Source organism: Rhamphochromis longiceps, linkage group LG16 (genome assembly GCF_057381845.1).
Source record: "Rhamphochromis longiceps isolate RC_006_pf linkage group LG16, R_longiceps_female_GT1.1, whole genome shotgun sequence".
In the NCBI taxonomy this organism is placed as follows: domain Eukaryota; kingdom Metazoa; phylum Chordata; class Actinopteri; order Cichliformes; family Cichlidae; genus Rhamphochromis; species Rhamphochromis longiceps.
In genome coordinates, this window is record NC_140572.1 from 17,972,945 (window position 1) to 17,997,602 (window position 24,658).

Genomic DNA, 24,658 nt, shown 5'->3' on the forward strand with positions numbered 1-24,658 from the left:
CGGGTCTTTCATCTGTTATTCTTGCTATGAATGTTGATTTCATGACATTTGTGTGAATAAAAAGTGACCAAAAATAAAGTGGGTATTTTCAGAGTGGATCAGTGAAAGTACTTTTATGTTTATGGCCTGTTTCAGGTTTTGGAAATGTGTTATATTTCTTTTTGCAGGTGTATAATCTGCATGCTTTTGTTTGAGTTCACAACGCTATACTGAAAATCATTTGCACCTGGTCATATGATTGCATCTGCAGAAAAGAGTGAACTCTCCTTACCATGGGGTCAGCACAAAGTTGCATATCTGCAACTGCTAAAAATAATTTGTCTTGGACTCTGAACAATGTTTCAGCCATTACAGTCACTTTCTTCTCTACCCTGCTTTTGTTTTAGGATGTGTGCGTCTTGAAAATATGCTATAACGGTGTACTTTCTTGGTTTACTGAATAGCCTGAGAGTCCTAATAGAGTTATTTCTAACTCAGTGACCTTTTCTGTATATGTCCTGCTACCCACTGAAAAATCCACTGCTGCATTACTGTGGACTTTGGTGAAGAGGCACTTAACATTGCATCTATTCCCCGACTTTGGTGTTCCTCTTGTCTCTTCAAAATCCCTAAAAGCAATCAGGACTCAGCACAGCAAACCTTAAATTTAAATTTAGGCCTCAATTTGTTTGATCATTTCTGTTAAAATAAAACTTTACACTGTTGCAGAATCGTTCTTTTTTCTGCAGTTTATCCATATTTAGTTTTTTCTTGTTTTAACTCATTAACACGTGCCTTTCCTGCCTCATTAATACCTCAGCAGGTTTACTACCCTTCCCACGCACACAGAGTTTTATCCCCCCGCCCCCTCCACACACACACACTTGTCTTAACTTTAAACTACTGTATGACACCTACTGTGTTACAGATTATTTCTTACAGCTCTCATTAATTCCAAACAGAGCTCTTATAGCTGGTTTGTATAAGAGTAGAATAATCATATTTTGCAATCATTTCACACGCCTTCAATGATTCTTATTGAGCTTTCTCAAAGCCCAGACAGCCTTTAACTTAAAACATATTTTAAAAAATGTGATCATATAAAAATTAAGCTTTCTTTAGTCTGTTTAAAATACATTTTTATACATTCTAAACTTTCTTGAGGCAGTGCTTTGTATTTTAGGCTGGATATATGGATGTCAGTAAGGGAATAGAGGGCTTTTCTGTTGACATAAGTTGGATGACACAAATGTTTGAATAGGATTTGATAAAGTCACTTGGGATACGGTTGGTTAACAGTGATGGTCTGTGCTGGTGTGACCTAACCTTAGATACTGAGCTCCGGTTTTAATTGAGTTAGTCAGACTCCGGTTGGTATTCCGGTCAGTGGGTCAGTGCCTGCAGCCAGGCCCCTGTTGGGCCATTCATTAAAGTGATGTTCTTCGTCAAGTGTTCAAATCTCACCATTTAATTGGCATCCAGTTCCCTGGATAGGAGCCAATTACAGATCCCTCTATATTTGACTTTGTATCTCTGTGCTTATCCATTAGCTGCAAAGTTCTTCTATCATTTTCCTCCCTGCTCCTTTCTTCCTTTTGTTTCTTTACATTATTGTCGTCCCAACACCTTCAATTTTTTTTTTTCAAAATAAACGGCAAAGTGGGAAAAAAAGCTTTCTCGAGGTTCCTAGAAGGCAGTTTATGACACCCACTGACACTGAATGAAAATTGCATTTATTTTTTGTCTCTTTTTGACTATAAAAGGAGATTTTACATGAACTCAGATTAGTAGGAAAAGTGATTCCAAAAACCCTCTGGTGTAAAATGGAAAGGGGAGATGTGGGGCCGTAAGAAATAATAAGACATGGGTAATGAAGGCACTTTGTGAGAAAGCAATTCAAAATCGAGTGTGCAGAAAGGTTAGAAGACCAAAGGTTTGAAACGTGGGTGAGTCGGCATGTTTTGTGAAATTTTATTTCTGTTCCCACGGTGGACAGTTTCATACTGGATGATCAGAACGTTCAAAAAGCTGATCTTTGAGTAAAAGTTGGGGAATGAGCACTTGTTGCCACACTGATAAAAGAACATTTATTAAGTTCGCTATCACATAATCATATAATCCCCCACAGTGCCTCTTGTGGTATAATGAGCCTCTGTGTTTCCCTTCCTCGGACAAAGCACCTATTATGTCATCAAAAAGGGACGCTTAGCAGACGAAAGGGGAGATGAAAGCGAGGGCACCAACTACCTGTTCACAAAGGCCGTAATTTTTACCGGTAATTAAAGGCTTACATTTCCCTGATGGATCGTCGGGGGCCACAGAACAAACGAGGAGAAGGAGCAACAGAGAGGGAAAGACGCAGGATTCTCCTCTGTTAAAAGCTCTCAGGCTTGTAATGGTAATTAAGGGCTTGTCTCTGGAGAGGGCACGATATTAGAGCTGCAGAGAAGCTGAGGTGGCGGAGGGGGTGGGCCCTAACTCTTTTATGTTCTCATTGCCCTTACTCATTCCTCCACTTATTCTGCCCCAAATCTTCCAATCCATCTTTTTACTGTACTTCTCACCCCTCGATATCCCCCGTCTCACACCGACTTCCGCAATGCAGAGCAAAAGTAATCAGTTCAGCCAACGTCATCGTTCCACATCAGCTCACCAGAGTGCTACGAACAAATAGCCACATCTTTACATACAGTGGAGCTTTTTTCACAGATTCCAAGATGTTCGAAACGCTGCACAAACAAGCGGAGGACTTTTCAGTTTGTCAGGAGTCAGAATTTTGTTTTGACCCTCCTCCAAGCAGAGCCAGCTTTGATTGCTGCTCACTGTCAATATATCCACCAGGATCCTGATGTCATTACAGTACGTATCTTTACTGTATTCTCTGTCCTGACGGAGCCTGCTGAGCTGCTGCTACCTCGCACGGTAGGTGTAGTCATGGTAACCTGCAGGCAGCTAAAGAATAGAAATGTTGACAGACAGATTTGGACTTTCCTGTGCTCCAACTCTCCACTCCTGAAACAGTAAACACACTTGCCTGCTTACGGTTCTCTAGAGATTTCACCTCCTGCATCAAGAGATGAGCACGAACAAGAAGCGGGATCAGGTATTTTTAGCAAAGGGGACTGGAATGAGAATTTCAAGGAGTCACCCGGGAATGCTGAATAGCTGTCATTCACCTTCTTTTCTCAATGCCGCCGTTGTCGTTACTTTCCGGCTCCCCTTACTCTTCCTCTGTCTCCCATCCTAGCCTTGAAAAAGGCACGTGTTTAAGGCATTCTACAATGTGAGTGTGGGGTGAATATGAGGCTGGATATAGTTTACAGAGTAGGCGCGCTCAGAAAATGTATGGCCTATCCATTTTTAACTACTCAAAGGGACGTTATTACATGTGCAACACGTGCACACACACACAATACACATCACAATGCACCAGCCAAAGAAGGTTTGACATGTATCATAGTTTTGTTGTTTTCCAACTTGTTCACTCTCTTATCCTCTCTCTGTGCAAAAAAGGATTACACAGTACTGTGTGCACTTTTTCATGCTTGTTTCACACCTTGTGGGGGAAGAATCATGACTGACAGGACTTGTATCAGATTCTCCTGCAGAGATATCCACAGGAAATCTTCACAAACCCTTATTTCTCTCTCTCTCTCTCTCTCTCTCTCTTTCTCCCGCTCCCTCTCTCGCTCTCTCTCCCCTTCCCTCCCTCCCCCTCATATATGCATATGCACACACTAACACTTTCTTCTTGGCCATTTTATTGAAAGCTTAAAATACCCAGACTCCGAAATTTAAGCCTGTGTCTAAAACTAGGCTGTGGGATATTGCTGTTTGCCATAAAAACCTTGTACAATAACTCAGCTTTTGGTGGTTTGTCCATTCGGATGGATTACAAGGACCTATATAACAGTGGGGAGCAGAACGATTCTATTAATATCTCAGGAGAAAAATATATTGCAACAATGATATTGTACAGCAAAAAGAAAAGAAGGGAAACACTGCATGGCTCAGAGGGCTTATCTGAAAGGTGCTTTTCAGTGCAGCAGGTGAAATCTTTAAAAAAAAAAAACGAGTTGTAGAAGCCCTCTTATTTCAGGTAAAATTATATAGTTCAAGTTTATTCTTTGAGGGAAAACAGACGAGTGTGTATGCGCTCTAAGTCTTCTTTGGGGGTCTGACAAGAATTAAATATCAGCCTGTGGTGGCAATCAATCAACACATGTGCTATGATATGTAACCCTGGAAGGTGCGCAGCTTATTAAGGCTGTATTTAGGTCGGGTGGGTTTGAATATTGCAGCAAATATTGCCAAAGTGTTGATGCGGCTTCTGCTTTTGGATGCTTGACTTTCACTGTACAAATTGATCGACATGTTGAGTTTGTAGAAAGCTGTTTTCACGTTCATCTGCTCCACATGCACATATGGGCCAGTGCTTGTGACATCACAACCGACGTGAAAGCCAGTGATGGCTACCCAAAAAAACAAATTACACAAGCACAAGTGTAAAATTGAAATCTTTCGTGCACAATACTGTGCGTAGGGCCCTTTATTTTTTTATGTGAGAGAATAAGCAGGTGTGTTTGAGAGTGCTCTTCTGTTTTTAAGTGAATAATATTTGTTGGGAACCTGTTATGGACAGCGTGCCCCTTTGGGGTTGCTTCAGGAAGGGCATCTGGTGTAAAAAGCTGCCAAATCAAATATGTGGAGCTACCCGCTGTGGACCCCTTGTGAATAACGGAGCAGCTGAGCTTTATAGCAGTTCTTGTATAACATTGTAATTAAAAGTCCTCCTTCCAGTGAACAAGATGTATGAAAGAAGATTATACATGTAGCTGATTCCCTTTTCTGAATGAGGACGCTAAGATGGCCGGAAACAAGAAGACTGACTGTCATATTAATACATTTTTATTCTGCTGTTTTTGTTTGATGTGTATGATTTTATCACAGTAACAGCAATTTTTCATTGTCAATTCCATGTTTTCTCTACACTTCAAATAGTCTATTTATTATTTTAGGGCCACCCCTTCCTAAAAATTGGCAAAGTGCATCTTCAGGGTGAGAAAAAACACTCACATGTGATGTGCAAGACTGTGCCTTACCTTGAAAACGAAGTACCGAGAAAACAATTGTGCTGAGGACTAGAGTGTGTTATGAAACATCAAACCCACTCTGAATATGACTTTTTCAAAAGGCTCTCCGGATTGTTTCTTATCCTACAAATAAAACATGATGGTGGCTGTCACACGCAGTAACAGCACACAACTCCGCTCTAAGCAGTGGCACGAGAACGACACGTGTATTCAAGGAGGATGAGTTGAGACGGAAAAGAAAGAACTGACACGATGTGTATGTGTGTGTCTGTTAGTTTCTAATCATGTTCATATATGCATAGTGTTATTGTTGGGGGGGGGGGGGTTCTGTCTGTCTGTCTGTTCATTCATCTGCCCCTCTGTCGGCGTATCTGTCAATCTCGCTGTGTGCTCTGTGCATCTGTGCTGAGTTTGGACAGCATCTGCAGAGTGTTTTCTGTGCAAGGTTTGTTTTCCTCTCCTCTGGCTTGGAAAGTATTCCTCTGTGTGAATCTGAGTGCCAGCTCTGTGAGGCCTAATTATCCCAAATACTGTGAAATCAGCTAAACATGCACCAAGAGTTGATGCAAATCAAATTTATGACCCTGTGCAGCACACATTATTTTATAGTCTTTAAAAATTTGATCAGCATTTCTGGTTTCACTCAATCATTTATTGCATTTCACAGTAAAGGCCTGCCCAGCATGAGGGTTGGCTTGTTTTTTGGCTGCTAGGTTTCATTCCACTATATTGTCTAATAAAGAGCTTCTTTTGTGATCCCTTTGAAAAGTAAAATGTGTACCTATCCTTATTTGACATGAATATATTTAGTGTGCTCTAAAAGCATTCAAAAAGCTCATTCATTCAAGTTGCTGTAGACATAAGTGTTTCCCAAATAAATGTAATGTAGTATAATGGGCATTATAAATTCTAGTGGCTGGTAAAAACTGAACAGCTTGTTACTTTACAGAGGTTTTGTCACAATGTGCCGATAAAGTAGATATTTAATCCACAGAAGACAGAAAACGAAAAATTTAAGCTGCTATTAATTCCCTCACCCCGAACCAGTCACAGTAGATGGCGGCCCCTCAATGACCCCGAAGTTTTCTTCCTGTTAAATAGGAGTTTTTCTTTCTCCCTGTTGCCAAGTGCTTGCTCGTAGGGGGTCACGTGATTGTTGGGGTTTTGATATTGTACGGTCTTTACTTTGTGATGTAAAGCACTGATGTTGTCACAAATTGGCACTATGCATCCATCCATCCACTTTCGCTTATACAGTTCAGGGTCGCAGAGGAACTGGAGCCTATGCCAGCTACCATATGAAATTAAACATTGAAATAAATTGAAAATTTATTTAATTTCCCCAGAAGAACAGTTTGTAATCTGAACCCAAACTGTTTAGTTGCAGTATATATGTATAGCATATATACTGGCCATTATTAGCTATTTGCCAATATATCAGTATCAGCATTGACAACACCCAATAAATCAACATTTATAAAGTAAAGATGAGTTGGTAGAAACACTCTTCAGCCGTGTCATGTGTTTTCATGTTGCATAGTTTGTCCACCAGAGAGCGCTCTGCAATTTCCCTGTCTGCAACACATGTTTGAAACACAACAAATACAACAACCAGCTAAACAGACCAGAGTCAGAGTGTGAAAGAGTCAAGCCACAACTAAAGATTATTTTTCCTAAATAACTAAACATACCAAATGTTAGGCAAATTTGTTTATGTTTTGTGTATTTGAAAGAAAAAAATATGAGTCGATATATCAGTATGAGTTTGACTCTGTTTGATAAATGCAGCCATTGTCTTGATAAAAGATTTGAATGAAACCCAAAGTTAAAAGAAACAACTGGTTTGTTATTTTAGTGGTAACTTCTTGCCAGTACCAATTTTACTGATGACATGACTACAAGAATTACCAACACCCAAACTAATGAAAAGTAGACATTGTGTATGCAAACTTAAAAGGTTTTGTACAACTGTTTCTCTATTTAAGCTGTTTGCTGGTGTGGCTACATTCTAGGACCTCTTAAAACATCATATTTTAAGTTTTTCAGACAGACAAATAAAAGATGCCATCTCTGAGAAAGGCATGTTCTGAAAGCTAGATTAATAAGGGCACTGGGTCCACTTTGTATAACTACATCCCATCGCCTCATGTATATACCCAGCTATAGTAATAATAGGGTCAAAATGTATTTTTATATTATACTGTTCCCTACCAAATATTTATTTGTTGCTATAGGAGGACCAAAGATGTAGTCTGTGTGGAAGACTCATAGAGACATTGGGCAGAAGTGGGAAAAAAGGGGTGGTTCTTAAGTCTAATTTCCATCAAGCGCCGTGACCAACTCTCAGCCGAGGGGAGGATGTCAATCACTCAGATTACATGGATTTGTTCCACACCCACGCATGTGTGAAGGCAGTAACAACACACAAAGACATGCACATAGAAACGCACACTCAGGCAAACACTTAATCACGCTCTTGTGCTGTACAAGACGCGCATCCACTCAGCGGGGGATATTTTTCACGCCTAATCTTGCCAAGTCTTGTAATGGCACACTTATTTATGAACTTCAATAAATTAAAAAGAGATTTGAATTTTTGAGTTTTCACCAAAAGCTAGAATGCTTATTATTCAGGAGACATGGATGGTGGTGGTTGGTGACAGGTATTAAACCAGTGATGCTGTTACATATTATATACGACCTGTTCCCTTGAAAGCTTTTCTGAAGCCAAATTTAACTTTGGAGGGTTTTCCTGAACTTATCTTTTGCCTAAAAATTCAGTAAAAATTCACTCTCAGAGTCAAAGTCAACACAGAGATCATTAATGGAAGTTTCCAAATGTTACAAACCTCTCTGAGACTAATAACAGATTATAATAATAATGATACTGCTATTGGGTTTGACAGCATGGGAGAGATTTTGAAAAGCTGTTCCTCCTTTGCAGCTAGTACAAATGATCAACCTCATTGTTCCAGTTCTGGTTAATAGTCCTCCTACCATCTGCTCCAAGTCTGGCTGGCTTAGCATCATAATAGTTATGGCAATCTTGCCTAGCTTAAACAGGACATACATACATATATATATATGCCTGGGTAATACTTATATGCATTTCTCTGCTGCCTTGCAAAGAGTCGTCCACCTTTCTCTTCACCTTGCCAATTAAAGCGCAGCTGGAGGTATGCATTGCACATGTAGCACCAGGGGAGCGCAAGTGTCATTTCAAATAACTTGGGTGTTATTTCAGCTGCACACTGAAGTGCTGAAAGAAAATAAGCCTCTAAAGGTATAAAAAAAAAAAAGCTGTTCAGTGTTCAATGCAGGCAGAGAACGTGGTGCATGTGACCCTGCAGACAGTACTGAACGCCATGTAATAATCAGTCGGGATGAAATTACATTCAAATATCCAACTTCAAACACACGTACAAATCAGATGTTTTAAATGGCGCAGACGATCTTTCGTTTATGATTTATTAACCAATCTTCTTTATTTTTAATAATAATATGAATAAAGATTTGTAAATCTTTATTCATATTAAAGGATAAACTTTCAGTCTTGACTTTTAAGCCAAAATAAACCAGAAGAACTGAATCAGCTAAAAAAAATCATATATCATCAAAAGCTCCAAAAAGCTGTGTAGTGCACCGCTGGTATTATTTGTTCAATCAGAGCCTCAGCAATGTTTTTATGTATTACTTGAATGTACAGGATGAGCTGATAATGCAAGAGAGCACACATGTGCCCTATGAGCACTTTATCAGACTAATTGGCCACCATCCTGTAACAAAATGTCCAGCTTTACACTGTATCGACTGTGACGATGATGTTGCAGGTGCAACACCACCCACCGGCATTCTGGAAGTAACAAAGGTGGCTGTGAGAGCGTTTCAGGGAGTGCTGCATTTGGACTAGAATAAGACAGCAGGAGGCCTTCAAGTGTTTCCTGTGATTCCCAGGCAGCTCAGTGGAGACTTCCTCTCCAGGCAGCGGCTGCTGGCAGCTTGACATTCCTAGTTTACAATTGATCTGAGGGATATACGAACAGCAGGGGGCAGATTTATAAACAGAGGAAAAGGTAGATACTGCATCTGGGTCACACACAGAGACACGGAGTTGCCTGTAATGTGTAATTTTGTGCCGTATGTGCATGTTAAAAAATTGGATCTGATTATATAGTAAAGTATTTTTGTACCAAGTTCTCTGTACATGTGCATGTGAGTGGTTGTGTTTGTATGTGTGTGTGTTGCACGCAGGAGGTTCCTATTTTGTAGGTAGAGCGTGTAGCCTTTGTAGAGCCCGGCTGTGCACAAATACCAAGCTGAGAGAGGCTGTTGAACTTTGGAAATGTCAGACACGGCTCCTCACAGACAGCGCTATCAGTTCATTCCTGGGTGTCCTCCCATCCTCCTTCCCTGCACGCCACAAAACTTTCCTTATGCTGAGAGAGAGAGACCCGCTGAAATCTTTTGTAGCTGTGTCTCGGTTGTTGACAGGAGGAGCACAGAGAAAACGAGCTCTTAGTTCAAACACAAACAATCTTCTAAAGAATAACCCTTGTCGGCACAGCTCTGAAGATGTGTGACCGGTGGCACAGCCGGGGCATCCCAGAAAAAGGTGGTGGGCTACACTGTGGTGTGCAGTGGGTTCAAAGATCACAGTGAGGGAACAAAGAAAAAATCCTTGTATAATATGTAATGCAAGAGAAGAGACTTGCAGTAAATCCTTAAATATTTAGTTTTGACTCTTACAAAAAAGATCTGACTTAGACGTAGTTGCTTTTGAAGTTGGTGTTAAGTAGCAGAGTTTCCCTTGGATTCCCAACACAAGTGCTGTAACATACTAATCGGGATTAACAAATGCAAACCTTGCACTGCGGCTTGTAAATCCTGCTGCGAAACAGGCAAAAAGCATCTGCGTCATCCCCCCAGCCTCTTCACGTCTTTCTCCCGGCGCTTCCCAAATCACAGATCCGACTCTCCTGAGAGGAGTCTCCACCCACTTTACAGTATGTGCTACGGGATCAAATCATATGTATATTGTTTACACGTCGCTTGTGGTTTGCCGAGATTACTGCGCTCTGGGCGTTTAGTGAATGCCACCTCGCTGGAACGAAAAATAAATGCATTCACAGTGTATGCCAGCCACGCTTTAGCTTTAGTTTAATACATGCAAAGTTCATGGACACTGAAGTTCTTGCATGATTGATGACGTGTTGCCAGCTTTAATCAGCTCACAGTTGTGCTGCTTGTAATATTTGATTCATTATGTATATATGTATATTTCTTTAATTTATTTATTTATTTATTGCTTTTTATCTCAGATTCATTTATGATTTATCTCTAGGCTTTCTCGAATTATAAAAACGCTGCCAGCAGCTTTAGTGCGGTAGATTTCAACTGAAACTTTTTTAATTGGTAGTGAAGTATCACCTTTTCTTCCATGCAAATACTTGTCCTCTGTGTTGAACCACAGAGATAATCCTTTCATTCACAGAACCAAGAATCCATCGGCTCCCCAGTGACAATTACTTCTTCCCTCCACATATCAACTCGCAGCAAACTGTAGTTGTTGACTCCTGACCTCCCTTCATACCCAGCAGCAGCTCTAAATAAAATGATGTGTCTGTCTCCGCTCACTTCCTTTTGCCTTATTTTTTCCAATGCACTGTCTCCAGGGGGATTCTGGAAAGCTCTTGAGTGCCCTCATGTGTTCATTACTTGCTTTATGATCAGTGTGCTTTGTGTGTGGCCAAATGGGCATTTAAAGCCGACGTTGAAAGGAAAGCCTGTCTCCTTAAATAGCAGACGCACATCCCCCAAACTAGTTGAGGATGGGCATATTTTCACTTTCCCTCATCAGACGGCATTTGTGTGCAGATTTGCAAAGTGTGTATTTGTGAGTCTATGAATGTGTGAAGTGTGTGTCACACCCTATGTGTGTATGACGCATAAAATAAAAAGAGTTGGTAGAATTGGAGTATCTGTGCGATATCACTGACTTTAAAGCCCTGCATAGCATTTGACACAATATTTTTTCAGGTTGTGCATGTGAGCTGTATGCCTTTAACACAACAGCAAGACCATCGAGCATGACAGCATGTCATCTCCTGTTTTGTTTTGTGGTTTTTTGCAGGAAGCGCCCTGAACCTTACCTGCCGGGCATTTTTTGGCTACAGCGGCGATGTCAGCCCCCTCATCTACTGGATGAAGGGGGAGAAGTTCATAGAGGACCTGGATGAAGAGAGAGTCCAGGAGAGCGACATCAAGTAAGGAACACAGGGCTACAAATCACCTCCCTGGACTTGGCAGTAATGAGGAATTAATAGCAGATGTAGATAAATTTACCCCATAATATTAAAGGACGATGCAAATGGTTTCGCATCTCTTAGCCCATTAACTCCAAATTGCATACACTAAACCAACCATTTTCCAGAGATGTATTCCCTGCCTTCTAAGCAGCTGCTCTTTTCAATTAATTACACTACAGCATGAACACGATGCAGAGGCTTGAAATTTGTTAGAAACTGTAATTTATTTGTTTTATTACCTCTGATATATTTTTTGTCAGTTAAAATACATTATTGTCCTGTGGACACAAACACTGCTGTACAAAAAAATGTAGATGAATGTAAAAAAAACAATGTGAGGACACCTTCAAAAGTTGGCCTATAAGTCAAGTAATTTCAGTCAAAGTGCTACAAAAAGAAAAAAGCAACCCTGATCTAATCGATATTTGGTATCTCATGCCTCTCATGCCTGGATGCAGCTTCATCTTCATCTCTCTTATTGTAATTAGGCTGTTATTTATGATCATTATGAAAACTAATAAAAATGTATGACTGAAACATTCAACATTTAAGCGTTCCTCATAATAGAAATGTGCACTCATAAACTCTTTCTGTTAGTTTAGAAAAAAAAGAAGAAGAAAAAAAAGTTTTGACTTGAAATCTGGAAAGAAATCGTGGGGTATTAAAGTGGTTGCCTGTGTCTTACTGGGAGCTGCTGTCTCTCCATGACCAGCGCTTTTCCCTCTCCTTATCTCTGACAGAGCAGGATGCAGCAGAAGCCCTGAGAATAGATTGAGATGATGCTGAACACATTTGTAAAAAGCAGTTTATATAACTTCACCTCGCTTAAGGTCTTTGTGCAACATTGCAAAGACTCCACTGACAAGCCTCGCTCTGGAGGCTGTGAGACATTTAAAACAAGCCCATCTTCGTGTCGCTCCCCTCCTAGTGGTGTAGCACATTTAAACAAGTCCATTCTCTGGTCCATGTGCATGTTTCCCATTAGAGCTGTTTGGAGAGGCTGCAGCTCCTGGGAGACAGCCCTGTCAGATGGTTAACAACTGCCATTTTTCACACTGCCACCACTATGCTATCTCCCCCGCTGCACCCACCTAGAGCAGCATGCAGATGGGCCATGGGGAGCTGAGGAGAAGTGCTAGAAGGGAAAGAGAGAAAGAGCGGGAGAAAACAGAGAGGAAGAAAACAGGAAAGACGAGTGAAACGAGTTGAGAAATATTCACAAATCAATGAAGAGTAAAGTGAAGAGGGATGTTATCATGAGTTGTTTAGCACACTGGTATGAGTATGCAGAAGAAACAGATTGCTGTTTAACCAACCCCTCTCTGCCCCTGCCTTTGTCACCAGGATTCCTCCACTCGCTGGCTGAGGGGTGATCATTTTAATAATTTAAATCATATTTCATGCAGGAGATCAATAATATATCCGATTATCCACTTTCTCCTACTGATGCTGCTCTTGAAGGATTCAGCAAACGACTTGATTTTACTTAAACGCACACAGCCAGACATGTATGAGGGTCAAAAAATGACAGGAAATTAAAAAAAAAAACAAGTATACAAGAAGCTAAACACAAACTAATCAGTGCTTCCCCTGCAGTCAAGCTCTTTCTCCCCTTTAAATGATACGCTGGGCATGTTTTCTCAGGGTTACCTCGCTTTGTCAGCCTGCCACCCACATACTTTTATTACTAATGCATCAGCAGCCAAACTTAAGTTTAGAGAAGAGCACTCATACCTTGAGAACAGACTTACTGCAGGCTTTTACAGTGGGGCAAAAAAGTATTTAGTCAGCCACCGATTGCGCAAGTTCCCCCACTTAAAATGATGACAGAGGTCAGTAATTTGCACCAGAGGTACACTTCAACTGTGAGAGACAGAATGTGAAAAAAAAAATCCATGAATTCACATGGTAGGATTTGTAAAGAATTTATTCGTAAATCAGGGTGGAAAATAAGTATTTGGTCACCTCAAACAAGGAAAATCTCTGGCTCTCACAGACCTGTAACGTCGTCTGTAAAAAGCTTTTCTGTCCCCCACTCGTTACCTGTATGAATGGCACCTGTTTGAACTCATCATCTGTATAAAAGACACCTGTCCACAGCCTCAAACAGTCAGACTCCAAACTCCGCCATGGCCAAGACCAAAGAGCTTTCGAAGGACACCAGGAAAAGTATTGTAGACCTGCACCAGACTGGGAAGAGGGAATCTACAATAGGCAAGCAGCTTGGTGTGAAAAAATCAACTGTGGGAGCAATCATCAGAAAATGGAAGACATACAAGACCACTGATAATCTCCCTCGATCTGGGGCTCCACGCAAGATCTCATCCCGTGGGGTCAAAATGATCATGAGAACGGTGAGCAAAGATCCCAGAACCACACGGGGGGACCTGGTGAATGACCTGCAGAGAGCTGGGACCAAAGTAACAAAGGTCACCATCAGTAACACACTACAACGGCAGGGAATCAAATCCCGCAGTGCCAGACGTGTTCCGCTGCTGAAGCCAGTGCATGTCCAGGCCCGTCTGAAGTTTGCCAGAGAGCACATGGATGATACAGCAGAGGATTGGGAGAATGTCATGTGGTCAGATGAAACCAAAGTAGAACTTTTTGGTATAAACTCAACTCGTCGTGTTTGGAAGAAGAAGAATACTGAGTTGCATCCCAAGAACACCATACCTACTGTGAAGCATGGGGGTGGAAACATCATGCTATGGGGCTGTTTTTCTGCCAAGGGGACAGGACGACTGATCCGTGTTAAGGACAGAATGAATGGGGCCATGTATCGTGAGATTTTGAGCCAAAACCTCCTTCCATCAGTGAGAACTTTGAAGATGAAACGAGGCTGGGTCTTCCAACATGACAATGATCCAAAACACACCGCCCGGGCAACAAAGGAGTGGCTCCGTAAGAAGCATTTGAAAGTCCTGGAGTGGCCTAGCCAGTCTCCAGACCTCAACCCCATAGAAAATCTGTGGCGGGAGTTGAAAGTCCGTGTTGCTCGGCGACAGCCCCAAAACATCACTGCTCTCGAGAAGATCTGCATGGAGGAATGGGCCAGAATACCAGCTACTGTGTGTGCAAACCTGGTAAAGACCTATAGTAAACGTTTGACCTCTGTTATTGCCAACAAAGGTTATGTTACAAAGTATTGAGTTGTATTTTTGTTATTGACCAAATACTTATTTCCCACCCTGATTCACGAATAAATTCTTTACAAATCCTACCATGTGGATTCATGGATTTTTTTTTCACATTCTGTCTCTCACAGTTGAAGTGTACCTCTGGTGCAAATTACTGACCTCTGTCATCATTTTAAGTGGGGGAACTTGCACAATCGGTGGCTGACTAAATACTTTTTTGCCCCACTGTATTTACCCAACTCTCAGCCTATTGATTTGGTGGAGTTCATTTCTGTGGCAACCCGAGCCCATAAATTCTCATTTGCGCCATTGGGACTGGGCTGTTGCTGTTATCATGGCATGGATGACTAGACATCAGCATTGTATGCAGAGATTAATAAATTAACAAAACAAATGCGTCTCAGCATAAAAAAAAATAGGTGATCAATACGTTATCGAGTGGCTTCAGTTGATGTTTTGCAGGTGTACGTGCACTTGAATATATGAAAGAATTGAATACGCTGGAAATTGATCACTAAATGAGCAAACACAGAGGTTTTATCAATGAGGAGGGGAGTGGATGTACAAGGGATAAAGAAGAAGCCATAGCTTGAGAAGAAGTTTGCAGTTTACTCCTTCTGCTGAGGCTATATCAATAAACTCGGTCACTCGTGAAAAAGCAGAGGGCATCCTGCAAATCTGACCCTGATGTACCAAAGTAGGAACAACTTCCTGTGTATCGGTATCCCAGCCGTTATGTGTCCTTCAGCTCACATTTGTGACTATGACCCTGTTTACACTTGGTTTTAAAATGTATGCTGGGTGACTGGGTCACAAGTAGAGAGCCAAGATGTGTCATCATTTCATTAGCCTCTAAGGTTTCCAGCTAACCACAAGTTCAGCCTTTGTTACTGTGCAAATTCCACTAGAAGGTGAAAGGACAGCATTATTTTGTCTGTCTGTTGCCATTCAAGCGTAAGATCAGCAAGAGCTAGCAAAGAGAACAAAATGTTTGTCCTTCAGTGTTGGCATATTTACTACTACATCCTGATACGTTGCTCATGTTAGGACACATTAGCATTTACAGTACAGTGATATGAGGCCAAGTGCATTTAAAATCACCTCAGCAAAGTGGCCTGAATGACCGGATCAAAGCAGCACCTTTCACGATGTTGTTTATTTATCATTGTCCACATTTTAAAACCAAGTGTGAACTCCATTCAAGGTTCACATAGTCATTATTCATCAGGTTCAATGGCTGTGTTGTGTCACATGGTGTAAAATGTGAAACAGAAGACACCACGCCACTCACACGCTACACTTAAAAATGAATAATACTATGCTGTGAAGCTGCTCTGTAAAACTGTAGTCCAAGAGTTAAAGCTAGAAGTACTGACTGGAGAAATATGCCCACAATTACTGTTTTCCCATGAACTCCAGACAGTGTTGGGGGTAAGCTGGGTTGAGATGCTGTCTGGAGTCTGAGTTTGCACTTTCCCACAAGGGGAACGCAGCAGGAGACGGTCGACTTCAGTCACATTCTCACTTCAGGAAATATTGGTGCTGCCCAGACGGAGCATGCACCTGACTATTATCTGAGCTATTCTCATGCACATGCTACCAAACATTAAGACTTTAATGGATACTTTATTGATCCCCATGGGGAAATTACTTGTTTTTCTCTGCATTTGACCCATTCACTCTGTGAAGCAGTGGGCAGCCCACTAAGCAGGCGCCCGGGGAGCAGTGTGTAGGGGTACCTCAGGGTAGCCGTTAAGTGGATTCGAACCGCCGACCTTCCGATCATGGGGCGACCACTTTACCTACTGAGCTATCCCTGCCCCTGACCAGGGAGTTGGCGTGTTAAGGAACATTTAATGTCCGATCCCATTTATTTCTTCACATGCACCCCTGGCAGTGACTTTAGTTATAGAGAAATGGACATGGCCAGTAAAAATACTCAGGTAGGCTGTGATGTCTAAGCAATGCTCAGCTGATATTAAGTGGCCTTAAGTGTGCAAGAAAATATGAACAAAACAGGATGGAGTTATGCTTTTATGTTGTTTACACCAAATTCTGACCTGAACATCTAAATGTCACAGCAGAAATCAAGACTATTTTCCAATTTTGGTGATCCCATGTAAAATATAGCCTCAATTTCCTTTTCTTAGCTAACAAGAGTGGAATCAGGTGTTCTCTTCTCCTGTTGTAGCCCATCTGCATCAAGGTTGGGCATGTTGTATATTCAGAGATGCTCTTCTTTGGTTGTAATGAGTCGTTACTTGAGTTACTGTTGCCTTCCTTTTCAGCTGGAACACAACACTGGTGATTTTATCTGACATCTGGCATGAAAAAGATGTTTTTGCCCAGAGAACTGCCCCCTAATGGATATTTTCTCTTTTTCAGACCAGTCTTTGTAAACCATGATTGTGTGGGAAAATCCCAGTACACCAACCACGCCAGATTCAGAGTCACTTTTCTTCACAATTATGAATTTCCTACTGAACTGATCAGATTATTTTTTCCATTAGTTGACTGGTTAATAAATATTTTTTAGAATAATGAGTAATGTTTCCACAAGTTCTCTGAACAATTATCAAAGTAGTTACCAATGTTTTTCTTAGATTTTTTTATGCAAAAGTTTTGACTTGCAAAGTAAATCGTAAAATGCATTCAGGAAACATGATTTTGGGACTTCAGCATCTTAACCGAGGACGGTTTGGCATGCAAAGTGGATGATCCACCTTAAGTGTTGAGCCACAGTCCCATAGTACACTGCTTGAGTAAGCAATACACAGTTATGGTTAGGGTCACCACTGCTTTCTGGATAGACCTGATTTATTCTCATGCCTCCTTCTCACTGCGCCTATCCTACAATAAAACAAACTCTGAATCATCAGTGCTGCCGCCGCCTCTTCACACACGGCCCATGATGCACTTTCATTTACAGATGCCAATTCTCCCAACAAGCTTTCCTATGTGCAGTTTATCAGTTTGAAGGTGAGGGAGAAGCGAGATGCTTGAGAGTCATTATCCCCCTCCCCCCCTACACATTTAAACACAAACTCACACATGCAAACACTCTCTCTCCTTTGTCCTCGTCCCACTCCTTCTCAGCACAGTAATGATAAACACACTCACATACAAACAGAAGGGATCTTTTTCTCATTTGCACTTTGTTTCCTCCAAAGAGTCATTTGTGTTGAGGGTGCTGTAAAAGTAGGCTAAGTAGTGTGTCCAAGGTATGAGGGAGCATTATCTCCCTATTCGCTCCTCCATCAGGCTCAACCAGCCCAGCGGGGGACACTCATTTACTTTATGGAATATTACTTTCTCTCCTTCTCGCCGTTACCATGGCAGCTGCTATAAAAAGATTTTCTCCTCATCGCTATTATTTGATTTCCTCCCGCACAAGCTGAGGAAGATCCCTTATTGATTTTCATTTCTCATATGTTTGAGTGCAAAGAAAGAAATTAACATACCATGAAGTACTTAATGTAACGCAAAAGGGCCTCGATCAAGATACATTTGTACCACAGGAAAACTATTTTGTATAGCTTAACCCTTGGGATTTGCAATAACACCGTATCTGGTTAACGCTGACTGATGTGCTTCGGGTCATGACTCCTGAAGACCCCATCACATGCTGAACATGAGAGTTTTTGATCTTTTTTTAATTCCATCAACTCCAAGTCACTCCCCATCCACCTATTGTGTTTGATGCTGAGAAGAATTGTTCAATACCGTTTAAATTGTTTGTCTTGCAGGGTCATCAAGGAGCATCTTGGAGAACAGGAAGTGGCCATTTCACTAACTATTGACTCTTTAGAGGAGGAAGACCTGGGAAATTATTCCTGTTACGTGGAAAATGGCAACGGCCGTCGCCAAGCTACCATCCAGCTTTTCAGGCGGGGTAAGTGCTTATTTACATTTCCTACTCCAAACTTAAAGGGACAGTTCAACCCCACCCCCCAAAATAAAAAAATAAAAATACTGATTTTTCCTCTGGCATGTAGTGTTGTTCATCCATGTACATCATTATGGTATGAGTTTCCTCATTTTCCACATATTGGCTGTAAAGATGTCTGCCTTCTCTTTAGTGTAATTGAAGTAAATAGGACTCGCCTTGTGGTCCAAAGAAAGAACACATTTCAAAGCAATATAGCTTTTCAAAAATGATGACTACAAATGTTGCTATGATCAGGTTATTGTTAAACTAGGTTTTTATTTACTTCAGAATGAAAAGAAGCATGTGTAGCTCAAAGTATCTGCTTTTATGTCTCCGGACAGGGTTCTTTGCCAATTTAGGGGGTTGCTGCAAGGAAAGGAACACACTTCAAATCCTTTATGAACAGCTATAGCTACAAGCAGACAGCAGGAGCAAGAATGCATTAAATAAAGATAATACCAGAATCAGAATTGATGAACAAATGGGTAATGATCAATGGGAGAATGTGGATTTAATTCTCCAGCTCTTGGAAAATTATGAGCCAGATGAAAGTTAATAGAATATCTGAATGATTAAACTAATTTTAATTCACACTAATTCAGATTAATTGAGACTACCAACAATATTAACTCTGAGGCAGTTGAACTTAGGCTTGATTTCCTATTGATTGTAGTTATAGGCTGGGTTCGTTCAGTTCACAAGCGGGACTTTTCAGGTCATCCAACAGCCTAATGATGGAGTAGATTCAGTAGGGTGCAGCCGTGAAATCTTGAGCATGTGATGCAAACAGACCTCAGCAGCTGATGTTGGCCCTCAGTCTTTTAGAGCTGATGTCAACTGGATTCTGAAATAGTACGTTTTATGGCTTTAACATTCATTTTAGAATAAGGAACAGCTTTCCATATGCAATTAGCAAAATAAAAATTACACCTGACTGCAAAAAAACTACTTGGTGAGCTAAATGAAACCGAATATTATAAAAGAGTTGAATATGGTGTGAGTCAGTCTTTTTATCATGCTGGTCTCATTGGGATGTCCTCTAAGGTGTGGCCAAGATTATTTGCGCCACTACGAATTCTGGGGCCACAATTGTTATTTAAATAATGAATTTTGTTCAACTTTTATTTGGACAGATCCAACCACGAAGAACAATCTTCCTTCCAACCACATAAATAAAGGCAATAGAGTTTGTTCAGAAATATGGACGTGTTCAGATGTATATGAAGAGAAAATGGGATTAAAACAGGAAGTGTATTTCAAAGGTTTATAGACTGCATCATCAGAGTATTATATGGATGACTAATCGTCATAACATCACTTCCAACATTTACAACAAGAAGTGAAAAACTGGTTTAATTATTAAATTTCATATTCCTCAATTAAATCAATTTTAAGTCAGGAGTTTCAGGCATTGTGATAATTAAAGTTTAACAAGCCTGAATGGATTATATAATATTAACGTCTAACAAGTTTCACAATGAAAAAGTAATCACTTTCAGTGAATAAGTCTATTAACACTTCATTTGAAAAGTTGTCTACTCCAGGTGTGCACTCATATTTGTGATTGAAACATGAGTGATATCTCCTGTGTGTGTGTGTGTGTGTGTGTGTGTGTGTGTGTGTGTGTGTGTGTGTGTGTGTGTGTGTGTGTGTGTGTGTGTGTGTGCTTTTAAGAGAGAAAGAAATGAGGTCCAGCAACAGAATATTAAGATATTGGTATTCGCTGTCTCTTCCTACTTAAAACGATGAGTCCTATAGAAGTTTTATTAATTCTTTTCAGATCTTGCAGTTATAGAAATGTTTCCTCTTGCTGAGCTGGGGTGTTTGCACAGTCTTCTCTAACATTACCCAAATACTAACATACCAGCCATTTAACTAACAGATTGAAATTCAATTTGTAGGTTAAATAGCTGTGTGATGGGAGAGAAGTTAGTGCATTTTATTTCTATAGCACATTTAAAACTAAAGTGCTTTACATGAAAATAAAATAGAATAGAAACAGGTTCCTATCGGCAACCAATCCAACAAAGTTCTAGAAATGAGCAGTTTTCAAGTTTAGATTGAAAAACAGTTACAGTTGATGCTTGTCGAGGGTCACTTTGGAACTAAGGTTCAACTGTGGGATAATCGGGAGTGAGAATCAGGCCATTATGATCTTGAGTACATGGACGCAATATATCTACCACATATGCAGGTGCAAGACCATTTAAAGCTTCAAACACGAACAGTGCAGCTTTGTACTAGATTATGCAATGCACAGGGAGCTTAGTGCAAGACTGCTAACACTGGACTAATTGTAAGTGGGCAAGAGATGAGTAACTCCACTATGCATTCCAGTAGTCTACTTTAGACATAACAAAGCCCTTTCTGGATCTTGTTTGGGGGTTTTGTTATGTTTTTAGTCTGGAGATTGTTCTGAGCTGGAAGAAACTGCTCTCGACCACTGCATTTATTTGTCTGTCAAATTTCAAATTTGTGTCAAACATTGTCCCAAAGTTCTTAACCTGTGTTCGTCCAGCTTGTCATTTGTATGGTAGGGAGATGGGAGGACAGTAAAAGGCATATGGTGGCATGCTGGTCTGTTAGATGGGTTTATTTCTTCCATCCATCCATTCGCTTCCGCTTATCCTTTTCAGGTTGTAGTTTTATTATAGTCAAGAATATGCAGATATTTGTACACTTAACCCAAAACTGGATATTAAAATAATCTTGATTGATTAAAATCCCTGTGGGCTGAAGGAAAATGTGTGTTAGATTTGGGGGGAAATCATCCTTTTTCTTTTTTCTTTATATTTAGTTGCTTTACATTAGAAAGCATGATATTATTTTTTCTGTTTGCCTGACAGTAAAGCCTCGTGACATATGAAATAATTGAAGCCTGGCTACATCATTTCATCAAACAGAAATATTCTAATTGATTTGCATGTTTGGTTTTTTTCATGTTTCCCATCGGCTGTGTAGCTATTTTGGTGCTCTAGTATGACTTGTCAGAAGCTCTTTTCACGCACTGGTTGTCATCCTAAAAGAGAGGTAATTTGATGGTTGTTTAAACAGCAAATTGGTCCTCAGCTTCTCCCAACAGGCCAATAAGTCCAGCATACAATTACATTTTATGCTGTTATATGTCTGTTTCCCCACTTTAATCTCTGTCTCTGCAATCATCTTTTGTAGACAGCCATTTTAGCAGTTTTCACAGACTGCAGACAACTTCATTTAGCTCTCTTTGTAAAAGCAGTTGCAAAAAAAAAGGATGCTACAAAAAGACTTCAAGGCAACACCCCCCCCCCCCCCTCCTTCTCTCTCTCTCTCTCTCTCCCTCTTGCTTCTCATCCACATCTGATGTTTATTTCATGTTCTATGCTCCAAGAATGCATCACTCACAAGCCCTGCAGCAGGTCTAATATCTCTGCAGGCTCCCTTTCCTTCCATCTCGAAAGAAAGAGAGACATGAAAACAGAGAAGGCAGAAAGGAAGTGGGGGTCAGTGAAACATAAACAACTTCAAGAGTGAAGATTATTGCTGATAATGAGTTAAAAGCATTACATTTGGTTACAGTTGGAAAAGGCTGGTAAATAGCCAATTAGAAGCCCGAGAAAACATAGCTGTTTTCCGCAACACACTGTCGACTGCTGCTGAAATGAAAAAAACATCAAATATAATGCACAAGCCAACATAAAAGATCTGTCTTTACAAGTTAAAGAGCTGTTTTGAGATTTGCCATATACACTTAATTCCCATGCCTCTAAGGTAAATACAAAGCTTAGCACAAAGACTGGAAACAGTGAGTTGAAAATTGTTGAAAATTAGCCAAATCATATCCACCCACATAGCTTCTTTTATAACTCTTACATTTTGTTTCTTGTATTTATTAGAAAACAAGACATGACTGGTAAATGAATGTTTAGATGTGCTTGAGGGCAGATTTTGTTACTCTCAGAAAGCAGCTTTTCCTGTTTTTAGCAGTTTAGCTAAGCTAAGCTAACTGGCTGCTGATCATGAGTGTTGGTCTTTTTCTTTTACTCTCACCAACACAGATTTAATTAGTTATCATTTTGTAATTTCTCATAACCTACTATGTCTTCGGTTAAACCTATTTTAGAATAATAATCATTAGATCCAGAAAGTGTAGCTATAGTTAAGTGACTTTTAATAAAAATAAGATTTTATAAATTCACAGTATTTCTGTTATTACTTTAATATGTACCTTTGCTGTGTCTGGGGTTATATATAGAGTAAATTGGCATGCAGCCTAGAGAACGTAGGGCCACTGTGCAGCATTACAGCCCATAGTGTGACAGAGAAATAAAGTGAACCTGCTCTAGCTGAGCCTACCAGGTAAATGCGGCTTTAATACACACCATAATTCATCCTTCCCCAAGCTAGGTCTCTGGGGAGATGAGAAGGAGATAATGGAGAGGAGAAATGAATGGAGAGACAGCAAGAAAAGTGGGCAAGGAGAAGTAAGAGAACTCTGAAGAGAGTGGGTTATGATGGCGAGGTGAGTGTCAGCGTGATGACTAAACTAAAGCCTCTTGTTTTGAAAAAGCCTCCATCCATGTCCAGAATTGTCCCAGTCCCGCTATGGATGACAGCCAAAGTGCAAAGCTGTGTCATTGCTGCACTGCTCCAAAGAAATGAACCCAGTTTCTCATTATCTCCTTTTTTTCCCTGTGTCTCTCTGCTATGTGCCCTCTCATTTTTCCCAAACTCATTATGAGACTCGTGTCTCTGAAGATTGATTCTGCTCCGCTCTGAGCCGAGCGCTGAAAATGCTGATGATCGTCCAGATTTCAGGCAAATGTAAACGTGTAAAAGTGCCTCATTCTGTGAGTTTACCTGAAATAATGAAACAAAGAGGCCAGTGTTTGAGGCCGGCCTGATGAATACTGTCATAAGAGTGTGGGTAAAAAGAAAGCAAACACTTTTTTTTCTAAAAGGACATAATAATCAGGACATAATAAAAATTATCTAGTCCTTAAAAATCTGGCCTTTAACGCAACACATACTCAGATTAGCAACAACACATGACATAGTACACTGTGTCATTATTTATTTAAGAAATAAATTAGCCAAGTTGCAGAATCGGTGTGTGAAAAACTGAGTACACCCTACTGCTTCCATAACAATTAAGAGGGTAAGAGGTGCTGCTAATCAAATGCAGCTAATTAACTGATAATCAGCAGGTCTGAGCACCTCTATAAAAGCATATGTTTTTGACTATTTGCAGGTATGGAGCATTTAGGTGTGTTTTAACACACTGACAAGGAGAAAATTTTCAGCAATGATCTTAGAGAAGCAATTGGGAAGAATTAGTAAGTTATTTACAAATACTTTGATTTTCATCATCCTACAGAAAGACTATTGGAAAACTGGGACGACAATTCCCATTCCTTCTTAGGAGTGAATATACCAGCAAATTTAAGTTCAGAATGTGTAATGTGCAAATAAACACCCAAAAGTGACAGTTTGGGCTCTACAGGCCAAGTTCAATACAATACAATTAGTGATAGACTGAATATCTATGGCTAGGTTAAAAAAAAATACCAGGATAATAATAATCTGGTAGCATGGTTGAGATTTGCAAATTTGCATTGGAATGAACCACTAGACTTCTAGAGCAATGTCCTTTGGAGTAGTGATGTTTGGCCATAATGCAATGTAGCTTAATTAAAAACAGAGCATATTAGCAAATACTTCATACCAACTTTCAGCCACGGTGGTGGAGGAGTGATGATTTGAGTTTCTTTTGCAGGCACAGGACCTGGACACCGTGCAGTCTTTGACTTGCCTATGAACTCCTCTGTATACAGTGGCTTGCAAAAGTATTCGGCCCCCTTGAACTTTCCCACATTTTGTCACATTACAGCAACAAACATGAATCAATTTCATTGGAATTCCACGTGAAAGACCAACACAAAGTGGTGTACACGTGAGAAGTGGAACGAAAATCATACATGATTCCAAACATTTTTACAAATAAATAACTGCAAAGTGGGGTGTGCGTAATTACTCAGCCCCCTTTGGTCTGAGTGCAGTCAGTTGCCCATAGACATTGCCTGATGAGTGCTAATGACTAAATAGAGTGCACCTGTGTGTAATCTAATGTCAGTACAAATACAGCTGCTCTGTGACGGCCTCAGAGGTTGTCTAAGCGAATGTTGGGAGCAACAACACCATGAAGTCCAAAGAACACACCAGACAGGTCAGGGATAA

At 40.4% G+C, this 24,658-nt stretch overlaps 1 protein-coding gene across 3 annotated transcripts in view; it reads left to right on the forward strand.

Moving 5' to 3' along the window:
* il1rapl1a (interleukin 1 receptor accessory protein-like 1a) overlaps positions 1 to 24,658 on the forward strand; it is a 173,354-nt gene that overhangs the window by 138,669 nt on the left and 10,027 nt on the right. For all 3 annotated transcript variants that reach the window (XM_085385190.1, XM_085385188.1, XM_085385189.1), the window contains exons 7-8: positions 11,203 to 11,335; positions 18,264 to 18,409. In XM_085385190.1, coding sequence (XP_085241316.1) covers positions 11,203 to 11,335; positions 18,264 to 18,409 — 279 coding nt within the window. The remainder of the gene's footprint in view (positions 1 to 11,202; positions 11,336 to 18,263; positions 18,410 to 24,658) is intronic.